The sequence below is a fragment of the Hemitrygon akajei genome, chromosome 5, assembly GCF_048418815.1.
Source record: "Hemitrygon akajei chromosome 5, sHemAka1.3, whole genome shotgun sequence".
Classification (NCBI taxonomy): domain Eukaryota; kingdom Metazoa; phylum Chordata; class Chondrichthyes; order Myliobatiformes; family Dasyatidae; genus Hemitrygon; species Hemitrygon akajei.
Genome location: NC_133128.1, coordinates 26,126,469 through 26,152,290, shown reverse-complemented (window position 1 = coordinate 26,152,290; position 25,822 = coordinate 26,126,469). Strand labels below are relative to the sequence as shown.

The 25,822-nt window shown below is 43.4% G+C and overlaps 1 protein-coding gene across 2 annotated transcripts in view; it reads right to left on the bottom strand.

The window, feature by feature from the left end:
• The window catches only part of LOC140727564 (transmembrane protein 50B), a 75,942-nt gene extending 50,655 nt beyond the window's left edge, over positions 1–25,287 (bottom strand). Inside the window, exons 1-2 of one of the 2 annotated variants that reach the window (XM_073045052.1) lie at positions 25,180–25,287; positions 4,443–4,615 (exon numbers count right to left, since the gene is read on the bottom strand). In XM_073045052.1, coding sequence (XP_072901153.1) covers positions 4,443–4,541 — 99 coding nt within the window. In that variant the 5' untranslated portion in view covers positions 4,542–4,615; positions 25,180–25,287. Of the gene's footprint in view, positions 1–4,442; positions 4,616–25,174 lie in introns of both variants that reach the window. The other variant, XM_073045051.1, reaches the window with a different exon arrangement.
• Positions 25,288–25,822: the final 535 nt, after the last annotated feature.

Sequence of the window (25,822 nt, the reverse complement as noted above, 5' to 3'; positions counted from 1 at the left end):
AATTTTGTATGCTTCTATCAAATCCTGCCTCAATCTTCCACATTCTAGGGAATAAAATCCTAACCTATTCAACCTTCTCCTACTTTTCCCAAAAACTCAGGTCCTCAGGTCCTGAGGTCCTGGCAACATCCTGCGAAATTTTCTCTGTATTCTTTCAATCTTATTTATATCTTTCCTGTAGGTAGATGACCAAAAATGCACACAATTATCCAAATTAGGTCTGACCAACACCTTAAACAATTTTAACATAACATCCAACTCCTGTAACACTAACACATACAAAAATGCTGGAGAAACTCAGCAGGTTAGGCAGCATCTAGGAAAAAAGTACAGTCGACATTTTGGACTGAAACTCTTCAGCAGGGCTGGAGAAAAAAAAACAGAGGAGTAGATTTGAAAGGTGGGGGAGAGGAGAGAGAGAAACACAAGGTGATAATGAAAGCTGGAGGGGGGAAGGATGAGGTAAAGAGCTGGGAAGTTGATTGGTGAAAGAGACAGAAGGCCATGGAAGAAAGAAGGGGGGGGGGGAAGAGAAGAGAAAAGAGGACCACCAGAACAATTCAATACATCGATTTATGAAGGCAATGTGCCAAAAGCTTTCTTTATGACTCCATTGACTTCTGATGCTGCTTCCAAGGAACTATGGATCTGTATTCACAGATTCCTCTTTTCTACTGCACTCTTCAGTACCCTACAGCTCACTGTGCAACAACTATCCCTAATGGTCCTCCCAAATTGCAACACCTCACACTGGTCTGCATTAAATTCCATCTGCCACCTTTCAGCCCACTTATCCAGGTGGTCCAGGTCCCACTGTAAGCTTTGCTAATCTTTCTCACAAAGCCCCCATTCTTGGTGTCATCTACAAATCTACTGATCTAGTTTACTGCATTATCATCCAAATCATTGACACAGATGACAAACAACGGACCCAGCACTGATCCCTGCGGCACACCACTGGTGACAGGCCTCCAGTCAAACGTCTGGCCTCTCCTGCCGAGCAACGTTTAACTCAATTTGCTACATCACCTTGAATGTCATGTGACTGAACCTCCTTAACCAACCCCCATGTGGGACTTGGTCAAATGCCTTGCTAAAGTCCATGTAGACAATATCCCATGGCCTTGCCTTCATCAACTTCCCTGGTATCTTGGCATGAAGCCATGATGATGATTCCTAATCAATCCCTATTTATCCAAATACTTATATATCCGGTCCCTGCGAATATCTTCCAATAACTTTCCACTACTGATGTCAGGCTCACCAGCTTACAATTTCCTGGCTTATTCTTAGAGTCTTTCTTAAACAATAGAACAACATCCTATAATCTTCCTGCACCTGACTCATGGTTAAGGATGTTTTAAGTATCTCTGCTAGGGCCCCTGCAATTTCTGCACTAGCCTCCCACAGGGTCCGAGGGAATACCTTGCCAGGAGCTGGGGTTTTATTCAACCTAATTTGCCTCAAGACAGCAAACATCTCCTCCTCTGTAATCTGTGTAGGGTTCATTACCTCGCTGCTGCATTGCCTCACATCTATAGATTCTGTGTCCATCTTCCCCCAGTAAAAACAGATACAAAAACTCCAATTAAAATCTCCTCCATCTCTTTCGGTTCCACACATAGATTATCACTCTGATCCTCCCATGGACCAATTGGGTCCCGTGCTCTTAATCGATCTGTCGAAGTCCTTAGAATTCTCCTTCACACTGTCTGCTAGACCAATCTCATGCCTTCCTTTAGCCCTCCTGATTTTCTTCTTAAGTGTTCTCTTGCATTTCTTATACTCAAGTACCTCATTTGTTCCTTCCTGCCTGCCTATACCTGCCAGGCACCTCCTTTTTCTTAACCAGGGCCTGAACATCTGTTAAAAATAAAGGTTCCCTTAATCTGTTACCCTTGCTTTTTATTCTGACAGGAACATAAAAACTACTCACAAATTCACTTTTGAAAACTTCTCATTTACAAAGTACACATTTGCCAGAAAACAAGCAATCCCAATCCACACCTGCCAGAACCAAGAAAATTGTCCTTTCTCCAAGTAAGAATCTCAACCAGGGGACCAGACCTATCCTTTTCCATAATTACCTTGAAACTAATGGCATTGTGATCACTAGTTGCAAAGTGTTCCCCTACATAAACTTGTCACCTGCCCTGTCTCATTCCCTTATCTAGTATCACTCTCTCTGTAGCTGGGACTTCCATGTACTGATGAAGGAAACTTTCCTGAACACATCTGACAAACTCTTTTCCATTCAGCCCTTTTACAGCATGGGAATCCCAGTCAATATGTGGAAAGTTAAAATCACCTACTACCACAACCTTGTGTTTCTTGCATCAGTCCGCAATTTTTCTACAAATTTGCTCCTCTAAATCGCATGGACTGTTGGGTGGTCTATAACATAAACCCATTAATGTGGTCATACCTTTCTCTTTCCTCAGTTCTACCCATAAAGCCTCACTAGACGAATTCTCCGGTCTGTCCTAACTGACCACCACCATGACATCTTGCCTGACTGGTAATGCCACCCATAACCCTTTCATCCCTCCCGCTCTATCCCTTCCAAAACAATGGAATCCCAGAATATTGAGCTGCCAGTCCTGCCCCTCCTGCAATCATGTCTCACTAATGGCTATCTATAATGTTATAATTCCACATGCTGATCCATCCCTAAGCGCATCTGCCTTTCCTTCAATACTTGCACTGCAGTATATGCAGCTCAGAACATCAGTCACACCATGCTCAGCCTTTAATTCCTGAACTAATGGGTAGGCTTAACAACATCTCCACAACCACTCCACTATCTGTTCTGCTTGCTCTGGCTCCCATCTCCCTGCAACCAGTTTAAAGCACCAACCCCTGTGCAGCAATAGAAAACCTTCCCACTAAGATATTATCCCCCCCCCCCACCCCCCACCTCCAGTTCTGGTGCTATTGAGTTCCCTTCCAGTTCCCAAAAACTAATACTTTACAAAAAGTCAGTTCACCTTTATACCTGTAATCCTATACTCTCCCATCTACACTGACATTGAGTACAGTAACACTAGTTTTAAAATCAACATCAACTTCCTCCAATATATGCAGAGACATTTTCTATCCACAGCACTAAATTTTCTTTGCTGAGTGGTTTGCAACCTTGCTTTGTCCTAAACTATCCACCCATCCACAATCTCCATTCTCAGACTTTAATCTATTTCACCATTTATTTCTTCTCACCTTTAGAAGAGGTTGTTAGTGGTATTAAGTGGCACTTACTCACTAAGCTTATTTAGTGTTTCACTAGGAACACCATGGTGAACTCCAGATGCAAGGTGATAAAGATTTTTCTTGCCATTACCAAAACAGCTCTTTGCCTTAAAGTCAATGGGTATCAGGAGGAATATAAACACCAGTGGTAGGTCACAAATTGAACAGAAAATGACTGGAATTTTTGGATGCCAATTATCCAGGCACCAGGGTATCATTATAGAAGTTGCTCAGGGCAATGCCCTTGGCCCAACAATCTTCAGCTGCTTCATCATAACCTTCCTTCTCTAACTAGGTCAGAAGTGGGGATGACTATACAGAAGTTGTGACATTTGCAGTTTCGCAATAAATGTCTGCATAAAGCAAGACCCAGACAACATATCGGCAAGAGGTGAAAAGAGAGCAGAGTAACTGGAAAGATCTAGACAATGATCAAATATCCAATGTGAAAATGTATCCACCTACCCTTGCAATCAAAAGGCATTATCATTGTTGTGTCTGTCACCTTCACCATACTGGGACTTGCCATTTAGCAGAAATTCAATTGAAAAATTAGCAAGCTGTATAACACCGTCTGTCACTGGGAATACCACTGCATTTCATGGAGGTGGCTCACCACCACCTTCTCAATTGCTATTAAGGATAGTTAACAAATTTGGTCTTCCAGCAATGCCTGTGTACAAAATAAAATGTTTTTGCACGCTAGGGCTCAGATACAGGACTGTTTCAATAAACTTCCCTGCTTCTCTAGTTTTCTCATCCTTTTTAAAAACAGTCAAAACTGATCTCTGTTCTAATATTCCCAACCAGCCTGATGTTAAGTTTTAACACTCCTGTTCACATCTCACCACTTTAAAGGGCTACGTAAAATCAAATAGTTTATATGGTCCTGTTTATAGCTCATGAAGCTGTCATTACAAAATGTGCTTCATGATAAATTCATCTCACTGGTTTAAAAATAACAGGCAACAGTGAACTGCATTTGACAAATACATACTGTAACAGGACAAGTGAAAAGGATTGTGGTTTCTTGCTTATATGCTGAAATTGCTGACATCTTGATTTCACTTTCATGAATAACGCCAAGAAAATTTTCATTTTGTTCTTTCTGTATGATAAATTGCTGGCATCTAACTATACATAGCAAACACTAAAGAATTCATAAGTTTACAATTTAGTTTATTAATGAAGCTTACCAACACTCCAGCAACTATAGATGCAATGGTATTTCTGCTTTCTCCCCAATCAAAACATTCAAATTCCGGCCAGCGAAAATTGTCCAGGAACCCTGCCATTTTAAAGAGATGTTGAGACCTTCCACCAAATATTCAACCAAAGGTGTCTTCAGCAGTCAAAATCACTTCAGAATCTAAGTGGAAGAAAAAAACACAATTATTTATTTTCCAATAGTCTCTCTCTCCATTCTCTAGGAATTGCTCCATTCTAGCAAATAATGTATACAACATTCTCTCTTTTAAAAGTGCACAATATATGAATGCTAAAACAAAAGGTGCTTCATTTTATTTTTAGGGACTGCATTTGACATTAATAAGTGATGTTTACAGTCAAATCAAAAAAACTGCAGAAGCTGGAAAACCTGAAATAGAAACAGAAAATGCAGAAAATGTTAACAAGGTGAAGCTTTATCTGTGCAAAGTGAAACAGAATTAATGTTTGACTTGAAATATTAACTGATCCCCTTTCCAAAAGCATTTTCAGTATTTTCTGCAACTAAATGCATGCTTCAAAGATGTAATGTTGAGGCTTTATTAAGAACTGGTGAGGCCTCACTTGGGGTATTGTTAGCAGTTTGGGGCCCTTTATCTAAGAAAGGATAACAAGGCTATGAGACATAGGAGCAGAATTAGGCCATCTGGCCCATCGAGTCTGCTCAAAATGTAGACCAATCAGGTTCACATTGTTGTGGGCAAACCATTGCTCAGGGACCTCAAAAGGTGCCGATAATGCCTGAAAAGTGATGGTTAATTTTCCACAGCTGACATTCAACTCAAGCTGCACTCCAGTTTTGCATGCCCTTCCTAAGAGCGTGCCACACAAACTTTAAAGCAACCAGATTCTGTGAAGCCGTCCTGCCCAGATGAGAGAGGCAATGAATGGAGTTCAAACAGTGCGCCTCTAGTTTGCAGACACTATGGAGCAAGGGCGACTGGATGAGACATCGCAGAGGAGTTAAACTCCTGCATCCTCAGTCTTGGTGCCAGCCAACTGCAGGCCCACGACTGCTGGGTTGGTAGCTCGGTCAGCTGTTGTGCCGGCATAGTCAACCCCGATGTGTACGTGGGCCAGAGGTAATCAGCCACAGCATTATTTTTCCCTTTGACATGCTGAATATCAGTCATAAATTCCGAAATGTAGGCCAGATGGCAGGGTTTGACGCTTTGACCATCGCATGCACGAGGAGACTACGGTGAATGAATGGCAGACAGCCAGCTAGTAGAGACAGAGAAGATCGCGGTCAAACATGCTGTACTTCCTTTTGGGGGGTGGGGGGGAGAGGGGTGTGAAACTGTCAGCTGAAGGCGGGTGGCTGCAACATGCCTCTGTTTGTGCTCTGCACCCACAGCACAGTCTGAGTCATCAGTAGGGTTGCATTCTAAAGAACTCACTTGTATCGTCAAATGCTCTGATCATTTCCACTGACAACTCAAATGCACAATAAGGGGAACTGCCTTTAAGGGCACTATACCAGGGGATCATAAGTTCAGCAGCACATGGAATGAAACAGTGGTAGAAATTCACCATATCTAAAATCTCCTGCAGTGCTTTGAAGTGCGAGGCAATGGAAAGTCCATAATAATGGTGGCTTTGATGACAGGGATGTTACACCTTCTGCAAAGATGTGGTGGCAGACAAAGTCAACGGTAGCCAACCCCAACTGCCCACGTTGGCTTAAGCACTTGAAGAGTCTATGGAAATGTGATAAACGTTCGGTTTTGAATGCGCTGGTAACAAGTCTGTCGTTCAGGTAAACAAAAACAAAATCTTAACAGTATCCATTAGTCGCTAAAAAGTCTGAACTTTTTTTTTTAGCCCAAATGGCATTCACAGAAATTCAAAAAGGCCAAACAGGGTTATAACAGCAGTTTTGGGAATGTCCTCAATGTACACAAGTAGCCCATCACTAAGTCCACTTGAGCAAAAAAATATTTTTCCAGCTAAACATGCCAAGAAATATGTGGGGCCAGGAGTGGTGGCCACATTAAGCTGCTAGTAATCGTTGCATGGATGGCAATCACTATTGGACTTAGGCACAATGTGCAGGGGTGAAGAGCTAGTCAACCTGTATACAATGCTAAACATTTTCATGTTTACAAAGTCTGGCTTCACACGGGGCAGCATTTCTGAGTCCAGTCTACGTGTACAGGCATGGACTGGCGGGCCAGTTATGGGAATGTGGGGCACGACCCCATGTTTTGTGGCTGTAGTGGAGAATGTGGACGTGGTGTGGACTGGGAATTCGCCCAGCAGGCGAGTGAATTCCCACATGGTGATGCACGTGCTCGACAGAGTCATCGTGGGGAACTTACTGGGGGAGCAGAGAAATGACTCAAAGTCCTTTGCATCCACAGATGAGATCTAACTTTGGTAAACAGTACTTTGGTGCAAAGGAAACCTGCACTGAGCAGGGGACTAGCAACATTAGCCAAGACAAAATCCCATATATAACATTGTCCACTGAAGCAAAGCATCACGAGTCATGTCCTCTAAGTCTGGATCCTGCTACCGCTGGCGGTTTCCTGTGAGGGTCCATCGCTCTCTGCCATATAATCAATGGGCAATGCTGGCAGCAGACTCACAAGAGCACCCGTGACATAGGGGACACAGTGCCCTGAAGAGGGTGTACATAACAAACAATAGGTGACAGCTGGAACCCACCATCAAGGCTGCATGGTGGTCCACACTTCTTGGCTTTTTAACCAAAGCATGCATGGTAAAAACACTGACCCAGCATTGTCTAGTGCCTGCAGCTCTGAACAAATCTGTTGGAGGCTCTGGTGACAGGACTTGTTGAGACAGGTAAAGGAGGAACGAGGCATCTCTGTCTGACTGAGTGTAGACTATTGGCCACTTCAGCAAGCTCCCCATAGCCCTTCACGGCTGTATTAGCAAGGACCCTGTGAACTTGATCAGGCAGTCTTTAAAAATAAAAGAAGGATGGTGATTGCCCAGGAGAGATGGCATGTGGTCCATTAGTTCTGAAGTCCCAGTGTCACCCTGACCAGGCAAGGAGAGCAACTGTTTGGTATACTCAGACTCACAGTCCAGAAGTCTGTATCAGGTGAGTTTTCAGAGTGACATATTTTTCAGATCTTTCAGTAGACTTGCCACTCTGGCTGCAGAGGAACTCCTCAGTGATGCTACAATGTAGTAAAATTCAGTTTTGTCCACGGTGATTTCTTGCTGCATGAACCTGTGCAAACCATGAGGCAGCGCGTTGCTCCAAGACAAATGCAACTTCAAAGTCACTGTGTTGGTCTACGTCATTAAGTAACTCTGGAATCGTCCAAGTGCTTTAGGGTCACCAACGTAGGATTTTGAGAATAAAACATGCAAGAGTCATTTTATGTGCTTAACAAAAGCCGCAGCCCTTTACTTCCATTACGAACAAACTAAAAGACAGTTTGCCTTACACTGATGTCATCACGTCAGACACCAACTCTTAAAGTGAACACAACAACTCAACGACAGTCTATGTGAATTATGTAGAACTGTTTCTATTATGAACAATGTGTCATTGTTCACCCATTATGTTATCCTTACGTAATTCAGATAATGTTGCCCATGTTGTACGAACAGTTCCAAACTGGGAAATAGTTCAAAATACAGGTTTGGTGACTGTACAAGGTGGAGCAGACACAAGGTGCCAAATGGCCTACCACCATTTTTATTTCTTATTTTTAATGATATGCTGAAGAATTGGTGTATGGGCAGAGTGTCCTATTTGTCCATCTTTGGGATCTCTTCTGGGGAAGGCAGAAGCTGTACAGTACAGATAGATTACAACAGAACTCGAGGAACCAGCGTTCTTGAGGGCAGGTTTGCTAGAGCTGCTAGGGAGGGTATAGATTAGGTTGTCAGGGGGATGGGAACCAGAGTGAAAGGTCAGATGATAGGAGCAATTGATGTAAAGGTAAATGCACTGTGCAGAGACACGGCGAAGAAGGACAGGCAGTGAGTAAGGCAAAAATGCAATTAGTTGGGTGGTTTGAAATGTGTCTAATTTAACGCAAGAATCAGGAACATGGGCGATGAACTTAAAAGCATGGATCAGTACTTGGAACTACTATGTTGTGGTCATTGATGCTCTAATGCAAGAACTTGGGAGCACAAATTGGGAACAGATGTGCTTAGGGAAATGTACAATGGAAATGTGGACATTGTATAGGGAACACTTAAACTGGGTTCTGCATAGATTTGTCCCATTGAAGTATGGGAAGGATAGCAAGGTGAAGGAACCATGGGTGACAAGAGAGGTAGAACATTTAGCCAAGAGGAAGAAAGAGTTTAAGAGGAATTTAGGACATCTAGAAGGGGACATAAGAAGACCTTGGCAAGCAGGATTAGAGAATAGCCTGAGGCAAATGAAGAACAACAGGATGAGTAGAGAGAAGGTACAACTATTCAGGGATTTTAAAAAAAGGAAACATGCCTAGAGTCAGATAAGTGAGATCCTTAATGAATACTTTGCTTCAGTATTAACCAGTGAGAGGGACCTTGATGAACATGAAGTCAGTGTAGAGCAGGCTAATGTGCTGGAACATGTACAGTTTAAGAAAGAGGCTGTGCTGGAACTTTTGAAAAACATTGAAATAGATAAATCCCTGGGGCCGAATGAGATGAACCTTAAATTACTATGGGAAACGAGGGTAGAAATTGCTGCACTGTTGGTATTGACTGTTGTGACCTCACTGGCCACAGGAATAGTACCAGACAATTAGAGGATGGCAGATTTATTCCTTTGTTCAAGGAAGGAAATAGGGATAATCCTGGGAATTATAGACCAGTGAGTCTCTATCAGCAGTGGGCAAAGTCCTGGAGAGGATCTTAAGAGTCAGGATTTACAAGCATTAGAGAAGCATAGTTGGATTTGAGTTAGGGACAAATTGTGCCTCACGAGTCTAAGTGACATTTTGAGAAAGTGACAAAACAAATTGATGAAGGTAGAGCGGTGGATATAATGCATATGAATTTTAGTGAGATGTATGACAAATTGTAGGCTCATTCAGAAAGTCTGGAGGCATGGGATCCAGGGAAACTTGGCTGTGTGGACTTGGAATTGGCTTGCCCACAGAAGGCAGATGGTGATAATAGACAATAGGTGAAAGAGTAGGCCATTTGGCCCTTCTAGCCAGCACCACCATTCACTGTGATCATGGCTGATCATACACAATCAGTACCCCGTTCCTGCCCTCTCCCCATATCCCTTGACCCCGCAATCTATAAGAGCTCTATCTAACTCTCTCTTGAATGCATCCAGAGACTTGGCCTCCACTGCCTTCTGGGGCACAGCATTCCACATATCCACCACTCTCTGGGTGAAAAAGTTTTTCTGCATCTCTGTTCTAAATGGCCTACCCCTTATCCTTAAACTGTGGCCTCTGGTTCTGGACTCACCCATCAGTGGGAACATGCTTCCTGCCTCCAGCGTGTCCAATCCCTTAATAATCTTATATGTTTCAATCAGATCCCCTCTCATCCTTCTAAATTCCAGTGTATACAAGCCAGTCGCTCCAATCTTTCAACATATGACAGTCCCGCCATTACGGGAATTAACCTTGTGAACCTACGCTGCACTCCCTCAATAGCAAGAATGTCCTTCCTCAAATTTGGAGACCAAAACTGCACACAATACTCCAGGTGGGGTCTCACCAGGGCCCTGTACAGCTGCAGAAGGACCTCTACTCCTATACTCAATTCCTCTTGTTATAAAAGCCAGCATGTCATTAGCTTTCTTCACTGCCTGCTGTACCTGCATGCTTGCTTTCATTGACTGATGTACAAGAACACCTAGATCTCATTGTACTTCCCCTTTTCCTAACTTGACTCTATTTAAATAGTAATCCGCCTTCCTGTTCTTGGCACCAAAGTGGATAACCTCACATTTATCCACATTAAACTGCATCTGCCATACATTTGCCCACTCACCTAACCTGTCCAAGTCACCCTGCATTCTCATAACATCCTCCTGACATTTCACACTGCCACCCAGCTTTGTGTCATCAGCAAATTTGCTAATGTTACTTTTAATCCCTTCATCCAAATCATTAATGTATATTGTAAACAGCTGCGATCCCAGCACCGAACCTTGCAGTACCCCACTGGTCACAGCCTGCCATTCCGAAAGGGACCCGTTAATCACTACTCTTTGTTTCCTGTCAGCCAGCTAATTTTCAATCCATGTCAGTACTCTGCCCCCAATACCATGTGCCCTAATTTTGCCCACTAATCTCCTATGTGGGACTTTATCAAAAGTCCACTGGCTCTCCCTTGTCCATTTTCATAGTTACATCCTCAAAAAACTCCAGAAGATTAGTCAAGCATGATTTTCCCTTCATAAATCCATGCTGACTCGGACTGATCCTTCTACTGCTATCAAAATGCGTCGTAATTTCCTCTTTTATAATTGACTCCAGCATCTTTCCCACCACTGACGTCAGGCTAACCGGTCAATAATTCTGTTTTCTCTCTCCCTCCTTTCTTGAAAAGTGGGACAACATTAGCCACCCTCCAATCAGCAGGAACTGTTCCTGAATCTATGGCCTTTTTACAAGTAACAGGGTGGGACGAGGTATAGTCCAGGCAGCTTTGAGAGTATGTGGGTTTATAATAGACATCAGTAGATAAGCTGTCTCCAGAGATGGAGGCAGTGAGATCAAGAAAGGGGAGGGAGGTGTTGGAAAAAGGCAGGGTGGAAGTTGGAGGCAGTTGATGAGCTCCGCATGGGTGCAGGAGGCTGCACCAATGTAGACACCGATGTAGTGTAGGAAAAGTGGGGGATGCAGGCTTGGAACATACACTGCTCTGTGTAGCATGCAAAAAGGCAGGCGTAGCTGGGACCCATGGCTACCCCTTCTGTTTGAAGGAAGTGGGAGGAGCCAAAGGAGAAATTATTCAGAGTGAGGACAAGTTTTGTTAGAGGGAGGAGAGTAATGTTGGAGGGCTACTGGTGCCATCTGGTGTCCAGAAAGAAAGAGAGCTTTGAGGCCTTCTTGATGGAGGGATAGAGGTGTATAGGGACTGGACATCCATAGTAAAAATAAGATGGGGGCCAGGGAAACTTGAAATCACTGAAAAGATCCAGAACAGCAGGTGTGTTATTTAGTAATGTCCTAAATGTTCAGATGGAAGACAACCGTTTTCCTTTCTTTTTAATATAAAGTGATTTAAAATACTGAATTAGATGTATTTAATTAAATGATTGCTTTCAGAGGAAATCAAATTAAATTTTAAAATCATTTGCATAGCTCCTACATACTGTAAATATTCTGTTCTTGATACAGTACCGTGCAAGTCTTAGGCACATGTAAAAAAAATCTGTAAAGCTAAGGTGCTTTCAAAAATAATGGGGTTTCTAAGTAACAGAAAATGTACTATAAACAGCAGTAAAAAAAAACCTAAATATCAATATTCAGTGTGTCCTCCATTTGCCTTTAAAACTGCATTAATTCTCTTAGGAAGGCATTAGTAATGATCTTTCAAGAATCACTAGATTCTAGAATGATTCTGCAGGAGTGGAAAATTTCAAATGTCACTCCACTCTTCAAGAAGGGAAGGAGGCAGACGAAAGGAAATTATAAGCCAGTTAGTCTGACCTCAGTAGTTGGGAAGATATTGGAGTCAATTATTAAAGATGAAGTCTCGAGATACTTGGGAGGCATATGATAAAATGGACCTTAGACAGTATGGTTTCCTCAATGGAAAATCCTGCCTGACAAATCTGTTGGAATTACTTGAAGAAATAACAAGCAAAATAGACAATGGAGAATTGGTGGAAATTTTGTACTTGGATATTCAGAAGGCCTTTGACAAGGTGCCACACATGAGGCTGCTTAACAAGACAAGTGTCCATGGTAGTACAGGAAAGATACTAGCATGGATAGAGCATTGGCTGATGGGCGTAAGACAAAGAGTGGAAATAAAAGGAGCTTTTCTGATTGGCTGCCAGTAACTAGCGGTGTTCTGCAGGAATTGGAGTTGGAACTGCTTCTTTTTACATTGCACATTAATGATTTCAATGACAGCACTGATGGCTTTGTGGGCAAGTTTGTGGACGATACGAAGATAGGTGGAGGGACAGCTGGTGTTGAGGAAGCAAGGAAGCTGCAGAAGGAATTGGGACAGATTAGGAAAATGGACAAAGAAGTGACAAATGGAATACAGTTTTGGGAAGTGTATGGTCATGCACTTTGGCAGAAGAAATAAAAGCACAAGACTATTTTCTAAATGGGGGGGAAAAAATTCAAAGCTCCAAGGTGCAAAGTTACTTGGGAGTTCTTGTGCAGGATTCCCTAAAAGTTAATTTGCAGGTTAAGTTAGTGGTGAGAAAGGCAAATGTAATGTTAGCACTAATTTGGAAAGGACTAGAATATAAAAGAAAGGAAATAATGCTGAAGCTTTATAAGTACTGGTGAAGCCTCATTTGGAATATTGTTAGCAATTTTGGGCCTCATTTAAGAAAGGATGTGCTGAAATTGGAGAGGGTTCAGAGGAGGTTCACGAGATTGATTCTGCAAATGAAAGGTTTATCGTATGAGGAGAAACTGATGGCTCTCAGCCTTTACTTGCTAGAATTTAATAGAATGATGGGGTGGGGGGTATTTCATTGAAACCTATCAAATGCTGAAAGGCCTAGATAGAGTGGATGTGGAGAGGATGTGTCCTCTGGTGGAGAGTCTTGGACCAGAGGGCACAGCCTCAGAATAGAGGAACATTAATTTAGAACAGAGATGAGGAGGAATTTCTTGAAACAGGAGGGAGGCGAATCTGTGGAACTCATTGCTACAGGTGGCTGTGGAGGCTGTGTCATTGGGTGTATTTAATTAAGGCAGAGGTTAATAAGCTCTTGATTAGTCAGGGCAGGAAGAGTTACATGGGGAAGGCAGGAGAATGGGTTGAGGGGGAAATGGATCCACCATGATGAAATGGCGGAGCAGATTTGAAGGTTTGAATGCCCTAATTCTGCTCCTGTGTCTTCTGGTCTTAGGTACACTGTCATGCAATTTTATAAGAAAATTGGCTGGTCGGTTGTTCTAAGCATCTTGGAGAACTTGCCACAGTTCTTCAGAAGACTTTTGGCTAACTCACTTAATTCTGTCTCTCCAGGTAATCCCAAACCTCGATGTTGAGATCAGGGCTTTGTGGAGGCCATACCATCTGAAATCATATTTAAAAATCTGGCATGCCTAAGAGTTTTGCACCGTAGCATTTGAAAAAGTGTGGAAAAAGATTGTTTTGAAAAAAAATGTACTGGACAATTTTTTTTAAAATATTGAGAATAATTCAGTGGGGGCAGAAGGAAGAGATAGAGCAGAATACTAACAGTTAGGTAATAATTCCAGTCTCTTATTTTAAAAACACGATTGCATCTTTCCTCATGTATCTTGTCATGAACGCCCAATGACCATCTATAATGCAGTCTATTGAACCAGTTCTGGAAGATGTTCAAGTTACTATTCAGCATAAGGAAAGTATGAATAATCACAACAAGTAGCAACAAAGGGCAGGGTGTGCGCAGAAATCTCTACTTCCTGTTCAGACCTGCGACTTTTAGAGTTATATTGTTTTTTATTCAACAGCATCTTAGATCGTTCATTCAGATCAGAAAGAGGCAAAACTGTAAACTTTGTACTAATAAGGAGATTCATGTACATTATCAAGTTTGTAAATAGTTCCAGGGAAGCAACAACAAATACATTAATGTTAAGTGCAGACCATCTGGCATGTTTTTCCTGCCGCAATATTTCATAAAAATCAAAGTATTTGAATAATCCCTTATCTCGATGTCCCTCAAGGCTAAATTCTATCTCAGCCTCGAACACAACAGAAGGCTGGATATCTGCATTCTGACTCCTGCGTAAAAGAAATTTCTTTGTTCAGCTCGCAATGGCCAATACTTTTTCTCCAGCCATAACTACTTTTAACATTCTCAACACAGGTTAGGGAAAATGAAGAATCAACATTATGTGCAAGACAAATAAAACAATTTTTAAAAATGTGCCTTTAACGTAGATATATTTATGAGTACGTAAATCCTGACTCCAAGCATTGGAAACTTAAGTTTTCTGAACAGAAACTGTGAGTCAACAGTCCTGCAGTCACCTGGCTCCATTATCTATCTGGCAGTAGTGACAGAAATATCTGCAATTAACCTCTTCCAATGTTTACACCCAATTGCCCTTCAAGAAAACCACCTGACTCCCTTCCCATTTCTCAGCTGCATACCACCCCATGGCAACATGGGAACAGCTACATTTTCCAACTGCTTGCTGATGATGCCCAGCTCTTTTTAACCATCACCTTTCCACCCTCCCACCGTCAATGTATGTCAGACAAGCAACGTAACAGCAGCAAACTGGTCTTCAACTAAAAATCCGAAAAAAGAGCAAATGAACCCTCGAGTTTCCTGCGCTATTTGATGGAGATCGTGGGTGATTAATTGCAAGTTGAATACCACAATTTCACTTTATGCAAGTACCAAGACACTATATGCTTACCATATACTATATGCTTACTATATGCTTACCAAGACACTATCAACCTTTCTGTTAAAATATGGAAAGACTCTCTTCCTAAAATAAAGGAATGAAAGTAAAATTCCAAAGACTCACTACCTCAATGAAACAACATGGACAACTCATTAGGATCACAAACAAGAGAAAATTTGCAGATGCTGGAGTTCCAAGCAACACACACAAAATGCAGGAGGAACTCAGCAGGCCAGGCAGCACCTATGGGAAAAAGTACAGCTGTTTTGGGCCGAGACCCTTCAGTAGGACAGATCACAGATCCCTCATTCTGATCACAGGATCTTGGTTTCAATCAATTCCCACCTCTCCCCAAAATCTAGTAGATGCGGAACATGGAGTCTACTTTCCTCACAAGACAGTCCATCCAATTCCAAGTATTAGCCTAGAAAAGGGAAAACTACAAGTCTTTTTCCATAAGCCCGGTCTCTATCTGATAGTGTGAAGCAATTTGGACTATTTACACCCTTGGTGTATTTACTCATACAATAAAACTTCAGCCCATATACTTGGTGCCAATGAAAGACCACTTATTTCCACAGTTGTTACATCACATTTGTACCTGGTCAGCTCATCTGCTGTTAAAATGCTTGTCTATATTTGCTACCTCTACCTTTTACTACTGTATTCCAATGCATTCCCAATCCTTCGTCATTCTACCCTCTGTAAACTTGTTCTAAAGTCTGCTGCAAATGTCAAACTCCATTCACCTGTAACACTTACCCAACAGGCTGGTATATGTCTAGGGGAAAAGGAAATCCAGCCACACACCAACCCCACCTCCCGTTCACGCAGGTGCTGTGAGAATCGAGTTTATGCCTCGCGCCCCCGCCGGCAGTATCAAACTCACAACAAATACCGGTATGACATACACTTTAAAGAGTTTACTGAAATTAAAAGAGTATTAGGCAGTACAATATATATATATATATATATATACATATACAAGAAAAAAAACAAAAGGCGCCAACTTATCAAAGTTCAGTCAGTTTAGTGCACATCGGTGGAGCTCATCCAGCGAACCATTCGACTCCTAGGTGGTCGTCCTCCCGAAACTCCCACTTCGGACTCCCCGGTGGTCTCCCGAGCGCACGTCCTCCTTCCTCGGCGTCTCCCTCCGGACTCCCCAAGCCCGCGCAACCCCTCCCCCAAGGTCCCAGCCTCACAAAACACAATAACATTCCCCATTGATTAACAAGTGAATACAATTACCATATCAGCCATTCTAAAGTGAAACAACGGCAAGAGAAACTTTTAACAGACAAAGAAGCATTCCTACTCGTAACAAACCAAAGAAGCCCTTTTTAGTAACATACACAGGACATTGTACATTCTCTCCCCACCAGCAAATGTCATGCCCTCATGGCATTACTAGAGTTCCCCAAAGCTTCTTGCAACACCCAAAACCCAACCCAGGTGCAGAAAGCAGTGACATAACTACCCAGAGCAGAAGAAATCACACTCGGTTCTCCGGGTACCACATATGTCAACCGCTCTGGGGGGCGCCTAATCCTCTGAGATCTCCATACCCCTTCTGCCCCCCTGGGCTCCCTCTCCACCTGCGAACCCACTGTCTCGGACACCCCAGGTCTCCCTGACAGACCCTCACCCCCTTCCTCACGGGGGTCCTCCCTCACCTGAGATCTCTCCGGCTCACGCTCAGGCTCCACCCTCTCTCCCACCACTGTTGGCTGCCTCTCCATCTAGCCCTCAAGACCTTCCCTCCTCTCACCCAATTCAGTATGGGAAGGGCCAGGAGCCTCCTCTCCGGGTACTGGAGCACCAGCGAATGGGAACAGGGGCCACTCATCTGAGTCGTCCTCTTCCGAATCAGTAGCCATTTCCGGGCGAGGGACCCGTCCCCGCTCTTCAGCAGCGGTCTCTTCCCTTTCTCTGCACCCTCGCAGAGTCCTTGTACTGGGCGTAACCTCCCACTCTGGCTCCGTATCCACCTGCACCGCTTGACCCAGCGGCAGCAGGTGATTCCGATGGAGTACCTTGATAGGCCCTTTCCCATCCTCAGGTTTCACCCGGTAAACTGGCAGGTTCGGCATCTGGCTCTCTATTACATCGGTCTGCCAACTTGTGCTTACCAGGGAGTCCCAAATTCCGTAAAAGGACCCGGTCGCCCGGCAATAATTGAACAAACTTCACCTTTCGATCATACCGCATCTTATTCCTCTGATTTTGTTTGGTAGCCGCCGCCTCGGCCAACTCGTACGCCCGCTGTAACTCCCTCTTCATGTCAGACACATACTTTAGATGGGACTTCCCGGGTAATTCACCCACTTCACCCCCAAAACACAAGTCAATGGGCAACCTCGCTTCCCGCCCGAACATCAGATAATAGGGCGAATATCCTGTAGCATCATTGCGAGTACAATTGTAACAGTGAACCAATTGTCCAATATGACGACTCCACCTGCTTTTCTGCCCAATCTCCAGCGTCCCAAGCATATCCAACAGGGTCCGGTTGAACCTCTCTGGCTGCGGATCTCCCTGTGGGTGATACGGGGTAGTCCTGGATTTCTCAACCCCAAGCATAGTCAGTAATTCATGGATAAGGCGGCTCTCAAAGTCCCGCCCCTGATCGCTATGGATTCGCCTGGGAAGGCCGTAATGAACAAAATACTTCTCCCATAACACCTTCGCCACTGTCGTCGCCTTCTGATCCTTAGTGGGAAATGCCTGAGCATAGCGAGTGTAATGATCGGTGATGACTAAGACATTCGCGGTGTTGCTGGTGTCAGGTTCAATCGACAGAAAATCCATACATACCAGGTCCAGAGGTCCCGCACTCTGCAAGTGCGACACTGGAGCCGCCAACGTGGGCAGGGTCTTCCTCCGGATGCAATGACTGCAGCCCCTACAGTATTCTTCGACTTCCACCCTCATCCGGGGCCAGTAGAACCGGGCTTTGAGTAATCCATAGGTCTTTTCCACCCCCAAGTGTCCAGAATCATCATGTAGGGCCTGGAGTACAGCCTGCCGATACTCCTCCGGCAGAACCAGTTGCCAACAGTGGGGTTGGTCCGGAGGCGCCGTTACCCGGTACAAGATTTTATTCTTTAACTTCAACCGAGACCACTCCTTCAACAACAGGGGCACGAATGGGTGTTTCGTCTTCTCAGCCAACGCCCCATCCCCCCTCTCGACCGCTCTCCACACTGTGCCAATGCCCGGGTCATTTTGCTGAGCAGCGGCCACTTCCCCCGGACTCAGTTCCGGCAACTGTTTAGTCCGTAGTGCGGTCAGGTCACAGTAAGCTAGGGGTATGGCGTCGTCAAAACCCCCCAAATGGTCCACGGCTCGTTCCAGCCTCCCTCTTCCCTCGGCCTTCACGGTGATAGCAAACTGGCACATCGCCTTCACTCCAGGGGCAGGGACACTCTCCCACTCCTCATCCCTCTCCTGTTCCCCCGGCTCCCGACGAGACAAAGCATCCGCATCGACATTCTTGCTTCCGGGCCGGTACCTCAGGCTGAAATCATATACCGACAAGGCCACCAGCCACCGATGTCCTGTGGCATCCAGCTTTGCCGAAGTCAAAATATAAGTGAGCGGATTGTTATCCGTTCGCACCTCAAACTTGGCTCCGTACAGGTAATCGCCCAACTTGTCCACCACCGCCCACTTCAGCGCCAGGAACTCCAACTTGTGAGTGGGATAGTTTCTCTCCGATGGCGACAAGCTTCGGCTGACAAAGGCTACCGGTCTCAATGCTTTGCCATGCTCCTGGTACAGAACAGCCCCGAGACCCTCTCCATTGTTCCAGGCGTTGGAACTCTGCTAAAAGCAGCCAGGGTTCCCCTGACAACCCAAACGCTCCCTCCAAAACTTCTATACATTCCTCCACTGAGGCCCCAGACTTTTCAGCTTTCAACTCCCGAACTGTTTTGGCTGCTAAACCCCTCAAACTTCCCACCAATCGCTGCCGCTTCTCCTCCTCCGAGCCTGGCCACTCCTCTAACATCAAGGACGTATGCTCGATCCAGGTCTCATAGTCCACCTCCCCGTCCGGAGTAGGCTTGGCTCCGGAGAACACCCCCAGCTTCAGCTGTGGCCTCTCGGCCACTCCCACCAGGGAGTTAAGTGCGGCTGCCAGCTCGGAGGCTTCCACCCTACCTGGGGAGCGGGGCCTAGTCACGACCCCCTGCTCCCTCCTCCCTTTGCTAGTGCCTGCCACCTCTCCGGGGTTTTCCTCTAGCTCTAGCTCCTCCTCCAATGTCTCCTCATCCTCATCCTCGGAGAGGGTGTGGAGCCCCCACGGCCCCTCCTCCCCCGGTACACTGACCGTCGCCGGCAGCTCCAACGTCCTGACGTCAGCACTCGTACGAACCAACACCCAGCTAGACTCCATCACTTTACCACACCGTCTAGCTACCAATTCTACCTGCCCCATACCCTTCACCAAACTTAACCCCCGCACTACCGCATCTCCCGAAACTCGAAAATCCACTCCGCTCACTACGCATGCGTACTGTACCGGTACACCTTCAAATCGGCACCAGCGAACAATTTTCTCTCTCTCCATTACCCTCACTACCTGCGTGATTCCACAGCCCCCTGACAATCCAATCCGGGACGAGCACCCCACAAATGTAACACTTACCCAACAGGCTGGTATATGTCTAGGGGAAAAAGAAATCCAGCCACACACCAACCCCACCTCCCGTTCACGCAGGTGCTGTGAGAATCGAGTTTATGCCTCGCGCCCCCGCCGGCAGTATCAAACTCACAACAAATACCAGTATAACATACACTTTAAAGAGTTTACTAAAATTAAAAGAGTATTAGGCAGTACAATATATATATATATATATACATATACAAGAAAAAAAACAAAAGGCGCCAACTTATCAAAGTTCAGTCAGTTTAGTGCACATCGGTGGAGCTCATCCAGCGAACCATTCGACTCCTAGGTGGTCGTCCTCCCGAAACTCCCACCTCGGACTCCCCGGTGGTCTCCCGAGCGCACGTCCTCCTTCCTCGGCGTCTCCCTCCGGACTCCCCAAGCCCGCGCAACCCCTCCCCCAAAGTCCCAGCCTCACAAAACACAATAACATTCCCCATTGATTAACAAGTGAATACAATTACCATATCAGCCATTCTAAAGTGAAACAACGGCAAGAGAAACTTTTAACAGACAAAGAAGCATTCCTACTCGTAACAAACCAAAGAAGCCCTTTTTAGTAACACCTATTACCTTCAATACAGATTAATTTTGAAAATCACTCGTCTATCTTTAAATCCTTTTGGACAGTTATCAAAGTCTCTAATCTCCTCTAGTTGCATTACAGTTAACCTCAAGGGGCCAAATGACATCTTCATTCCCCCATCTAACTAACTTGCCTCCTCTTTCCTGTTAGAAGACAGCTCAGAACTAGGACGCCAGAGATTCTACAGATGTTGGGAAATGCCAAGCAACACACACAAAATGCCAGAGGAACTCAGTAGGTCTGACAGCATCTATGGAGAGGTTTTCAGGATGAGGCCCTACATCAGGTCTCAAAATTAGCCAGTTTGAAATATCCGCCTTTTTTTTGGATATTTTTTGACAATGCTCCTTCCCTTCAGGTTTGCGTGAAGAGTACATGCCAAGTTATTCTAATTAATGGACAATGCTTTCTTCTGTTACTCCTAAAGTCACCAGAAGACCATGAGCCAGTACTCATTGGAGGATCAGAGGTGGAAAGGGTCAGTAACTTTAAATTCTTGGGTGTCACTATCGCAGAGGACCTGTCCTGGACCCATCAAATTAACGTAATTCAAAGAAACCACAACAGCACTTCCACTTCTTTAGGCATCTGCAGAGATTCGGCACGTAATCAAAATCCTTAACAAACTTCTATAGATGTGTCTTGGAAAGTATATTGCCTGGCTGCATTATGGCCTGGTATGGGAACACCAATGCCTTTGCGTGGAAAGTCCTACAAAAGGTAGTGGATTTGCCCCAGTACATCACAGTAAAGCCCTCCCAACCATTGAGCACATCTACATGAAACACTGCCATAGGACAGCAGTATCCATCAAAGATGGATCAAAGATCTTCACCACCCAAGCCATACTCTTTTCTCACTGCTGGCACAAATGCCTCAGGACTTGTACCACCAGGTTCAAAAACAGTTACTACCCCTCAACCATCAGGCTCTTGAACAAAAGAAAACTACACTCATCTATTGACATATTCCCACAACCAATGATCTCACTTGAGCACTCTATCTTGTTATTCCATGTTCTCTTTATTTATTGCTATTTATTTATATTAACATTTGCAGTTTGTCACCTTCTTGCTCTTTCCCTGATCCTGTTTACAGTTACTGTTCTATAGATTTGCTGAGTATTCCTGCAAGAAAAAGAATCCCAGGTGACGTGTATGTAGTCTGATAATAAAATTTACTTTGAACTTGAACTTTTTTTAAAAAAAACTTATTCTTCAAAATATGTAGACATGCAAAAATGAACATCAAATTTAAAATTAATTTTTGTTCATTTGTTTCTTCATTGATGATTATAAATAAGATAAAATATGAATACCTTTTCAGAATTCATTTTCATAATGCTGCCTGACCTGCTGAGTTTCTCCAGCATTTTGTGTGAGAATACCTCTTGCATGAACACTAAGTTCCATAGGGTTACACAGTACACACAAGGAGTGTAAATTTTTCACTGATTCATGCCAGTAGATATTTGGATGCTGTTAAATAGCATTTCACCAATTCACTAATGTGTGATTAAATATGCCTTCAAGTGCCAATTAAAATCCCAAAGATTTATCAAAGGGGTATCTTGGCTCTTTGACAGATGAAAACAGAAGTCTCTGAGCATTCTTAATGAAAACAGAACGCTATCCCTTGACGTTTGGTTCTGGGTGTTAAGCCTCTTCTCACTAATCCATTCCAAAAATACACATAAAAATTGAAAACATTTTTTTTTGGTATCAAAAATTGCTTCCTTATCCATGCTCTGTTTAGAAATCCATATTGCCCAGTGTAGCAACTCTCCAAAAATCCTAAGATAGATTCAACACAAACTGGCTTCTTCTAACCTTCCAGATCAACACAAGTATTTTCTCCACTATATCCAATTTAGCATTAGACAGAGCTATGTCACACCTCATTTGAATGATCAGGGATTCAATTGTTCAACCGTTATTCAGTAGATAGATAGATAGATAGATACTTTATTCATCCCCATGGGGAAATTCAACATTTTTTCCAATGTCCCATACACTTATTGTAGCAAAACTAATTACATACAATACTTAACTCAGTAAAAATATGATATGCATCTAAAATCACCCTCTCAAAAAGCATTAATAATAGCTTTTAAAAAGTTCTTAAGTAGTTTACTTAAATACATTGAGTCCTAACCCCGGCACTTTAACATATCTTACTCCTGGCGGTTGAATTGTAAAGCCGAATGGCATTGGGGAGTATTGATCTCTTCATCCTGTCTGAGGAGCATTGCATCGATAGCAACCTGTCGCTGAAACTGCTTCTCTGTCTCTGGATGGTGCTATGTAGAGGATGTTCAGGGTTTTCCATAATTGACTGTAGCCTACTCAGCGCCCTTCACTCTGCTACCGATGTTATACTCTCCAGTACTTTGCCCACGACAGAGCCCGCCTTCCTTACCAGCTTATTAAGACGTGAGGCGTCCCTCTTCTTAATGCTGCCTCTCCAACACGCCACCACAAAGAAGAGGGCGCTCTCCACAACTGACCTATTGAACATCTTCAGCATCTCACTACAAACATTGAATGATTGCAGAAGTATTGCAGAACATCAAGTTTATGTATTTTAGCCACAGTTTGGAATACATAATTTTTACCTTCTAATGTAGAAACATAGGTGTTACCAACTTAGCCAAACACATGGTTACAGCTTTTGCACATGCCAATTTTTCTCCAACTTCCATGATATAAAAGGGCAGGTGGGAGTCTTTTAAAGGACACCATTGTCATGAAATAGAGAAGGCAGCACAAATGGGGCATTAAAAGAAAGTTGAATGCATTTTTGGAGCTTTCCCCAAACAATAAGGCTAATCAAAACCTCCACCCACTAACCCACCCCTCCACATCCACTACTATTTTATCATTTCCTGGTAGTCTCCTTACGTACAGAGATTCCTGTGTCTAGCGTCACTTTACGGATATACAATCTATGCATATAAGCCATCTTATGTATTTACATTTATTTTGTCATTTTATATTATTGTGTTCCTTATCATACTGGCTTTTATTTGTGTTGCATTGGAGCCAGACTAACAATTATTTTGCTCTTCTTTAAAATTGTGTACTGGGAATTACAGTAAATAATCTTAAATCTAGAACCTTGGGAGAGAAACATTTGAGGGATGAGTAGTAAAGCACGGGATTTTCTTACAAATGAGATTGCCCAGCTGTCTGCCAAAATTTTCCTTCGGCTTTAACTGAACTCAAGATGCTATAATATTTGGTTTTATACTTAACTACAAAGTGAGCTCATAACAGGCCACAGAGAAGCAGCAGCAAGCTTCAGAAAATATTGGATAAGAGTTATTTTTTCTTAAATAAACTGCAACTAATTCTACAGTATTTTTCTAATGAAGGAAACATCTCAAAACTCAATTTTAAAACTTCGGACTGAAGGTTGAAGACGAATCTCAGGGTTGTACACTACGTACATACTTCGATAATAAATACACTTTTAACCTTTGCAACTACAAAAGGCACTTCTCCATATTAGATTCACATTACTGATGGAGCAAAACTTTCATATTGTTCATTCATAGTGAGAAGACATGCCATAAAATTGAGGAACTGCAGTATACTTGTTCTATCCCCTTCCACGCTCTTCAAGATGTCACATTCTAAATTCTGGATCAAACTTGTTTGAAGAACAAAGTTAAGGAACAATACCACACTAAGGCCAAGAAGTTTGAAACTATCTTCTATATTCTTTGCGTTCGCCATACTCTTCAGCGGTAATGCTTTCATACCATTTCTTCTGAAGCAGCCCTTAGTATTGTGAATGACTTGAACACATTCCACTCATATGAAAGAGCTATAATTTGTTCCATACATAGTACAGAAGACATCTTTAGTACCACTGGAAGTTCTACATTAGGATAGTTAGCTTGTACACCTTTGCTTTGCAAAGACTGAATACAAGATTCAAAATTGTTTAATGTCATTTCCAGAACACAAGTGTAAAAGAGAACAAGATAATTGTTACTCCAGATACAATACAGCATCCTAAAAATATGAAGAACACAATTTAAAAAACACAATAAATACAAATACGCAAGATCGCTTATATGCATAAACTGTGTGTGTCCATAAAATGACACTACACACAGGAGTGTCTGTCAACAAAGCCTCATGCTTTATTGAACAAGCCAATAAGTTGAAGCTTCACCTCCAGAAACTGTATCTGAGAATTGTCCTTCTGCATACCTCAATGCCAGATGAAAAACAGGCAGGTAAACAGACTAATTTTTCATCCCAAAGATATTCTCTTAACTGAAACACACTCCCTCAGCAAAGCAATACAGTACTTATGTTGCAAGGATAGCAGCAAGTCAAACACTAGCTATTTATTACTGCACTTCTCTTATTAGTTACAGGCATTCCCGTTGATGCAGAAGATAAACCTACCACAATCTGCAGACCAGAGTAAGGAAAGAAGCCGCAAAATCAAAACATCTCCAGAAATTGTGCTAAGTACAGTATCGTGCTAATTGATTAGTTTAAAAGCAACAACACTTTTTTTTTTGTTTTTATACAATTTACTGATAAGCATTAAAAAGGAACTTGCCAATCAGATCTTTTTCTACAACATCACCCCACCTCCATAATCTTAAAAAATGATAATGAGTGAGGAAGCATTATTGCCATTGGCCAGTTACATGGAACTGCGGTGTCCAACATCAGTCATTCACCTTTCCATCCAATAACGAAGACAAATGAAATAAAGACACATTTGCATCTATGGTTGTAACACTGATGGATGCATCGGGTTATGGAATGGACACGGGGTTACTGCAGCTTCCCAGACAAACCACCAAACACACATACCGCTCACACTCGGCATCCTTCTCCTCAGACTTCGGAAAGCGACCATAAGAAATCCATTACAAGCATTTAAAGACAGATTATTGCTTAAGATAACCATACGAACCTGACCTCGGCCTCCTCGAGGCAAAGCCTATATCGCAGAAACCTCCTCAGCACCTCCCTGTCCACCTTACGTTCAGCCTCCGCATGCCACTGCCAAGGCCAACCCACTGGAGTGACAGGCGCCCGCTTCGACCAATAGAAATAGAATACCTCTCTGGACCCACCAATCCACATCCAGCTGTTTCATTTATTTGCATGAACGGGAATCGAATAGAACAGAAGTTGTCATTGGCTGCAGCGGGAATCGCCTTCCGATATGTCAATCATCGGGAAGTCGGAGACTGGTTGGGGTATGTCCGCGATTTGATGCGCAGACCGTGGGTTCAGGCAAATGGCAAAATGAGATGAATACACGCTATGATGTGCGGAAATTTGAGTGGTACAGAACTAAAACAAGCTTTTCGGCCAACATTTTCACCCATTTCTGTACCAAATGCACCATTTCGTCCTTAGCATTCTATGTCTCGGCGATCAAGGTTCTTGTCCGGACACTTTTTAAATGTGAGAGTTTCTGTCTCCACCACCTACTCTCGAAGTGCTTTCCATATTCGACTATTCGAAAAAAGTTCTTCCTCGGATCCTCAGCGTAGATCTTCAGGGTTTCGTCATCTCTGCTATGGGGATAAGTGTCTTACCTTTGAATCTGTGG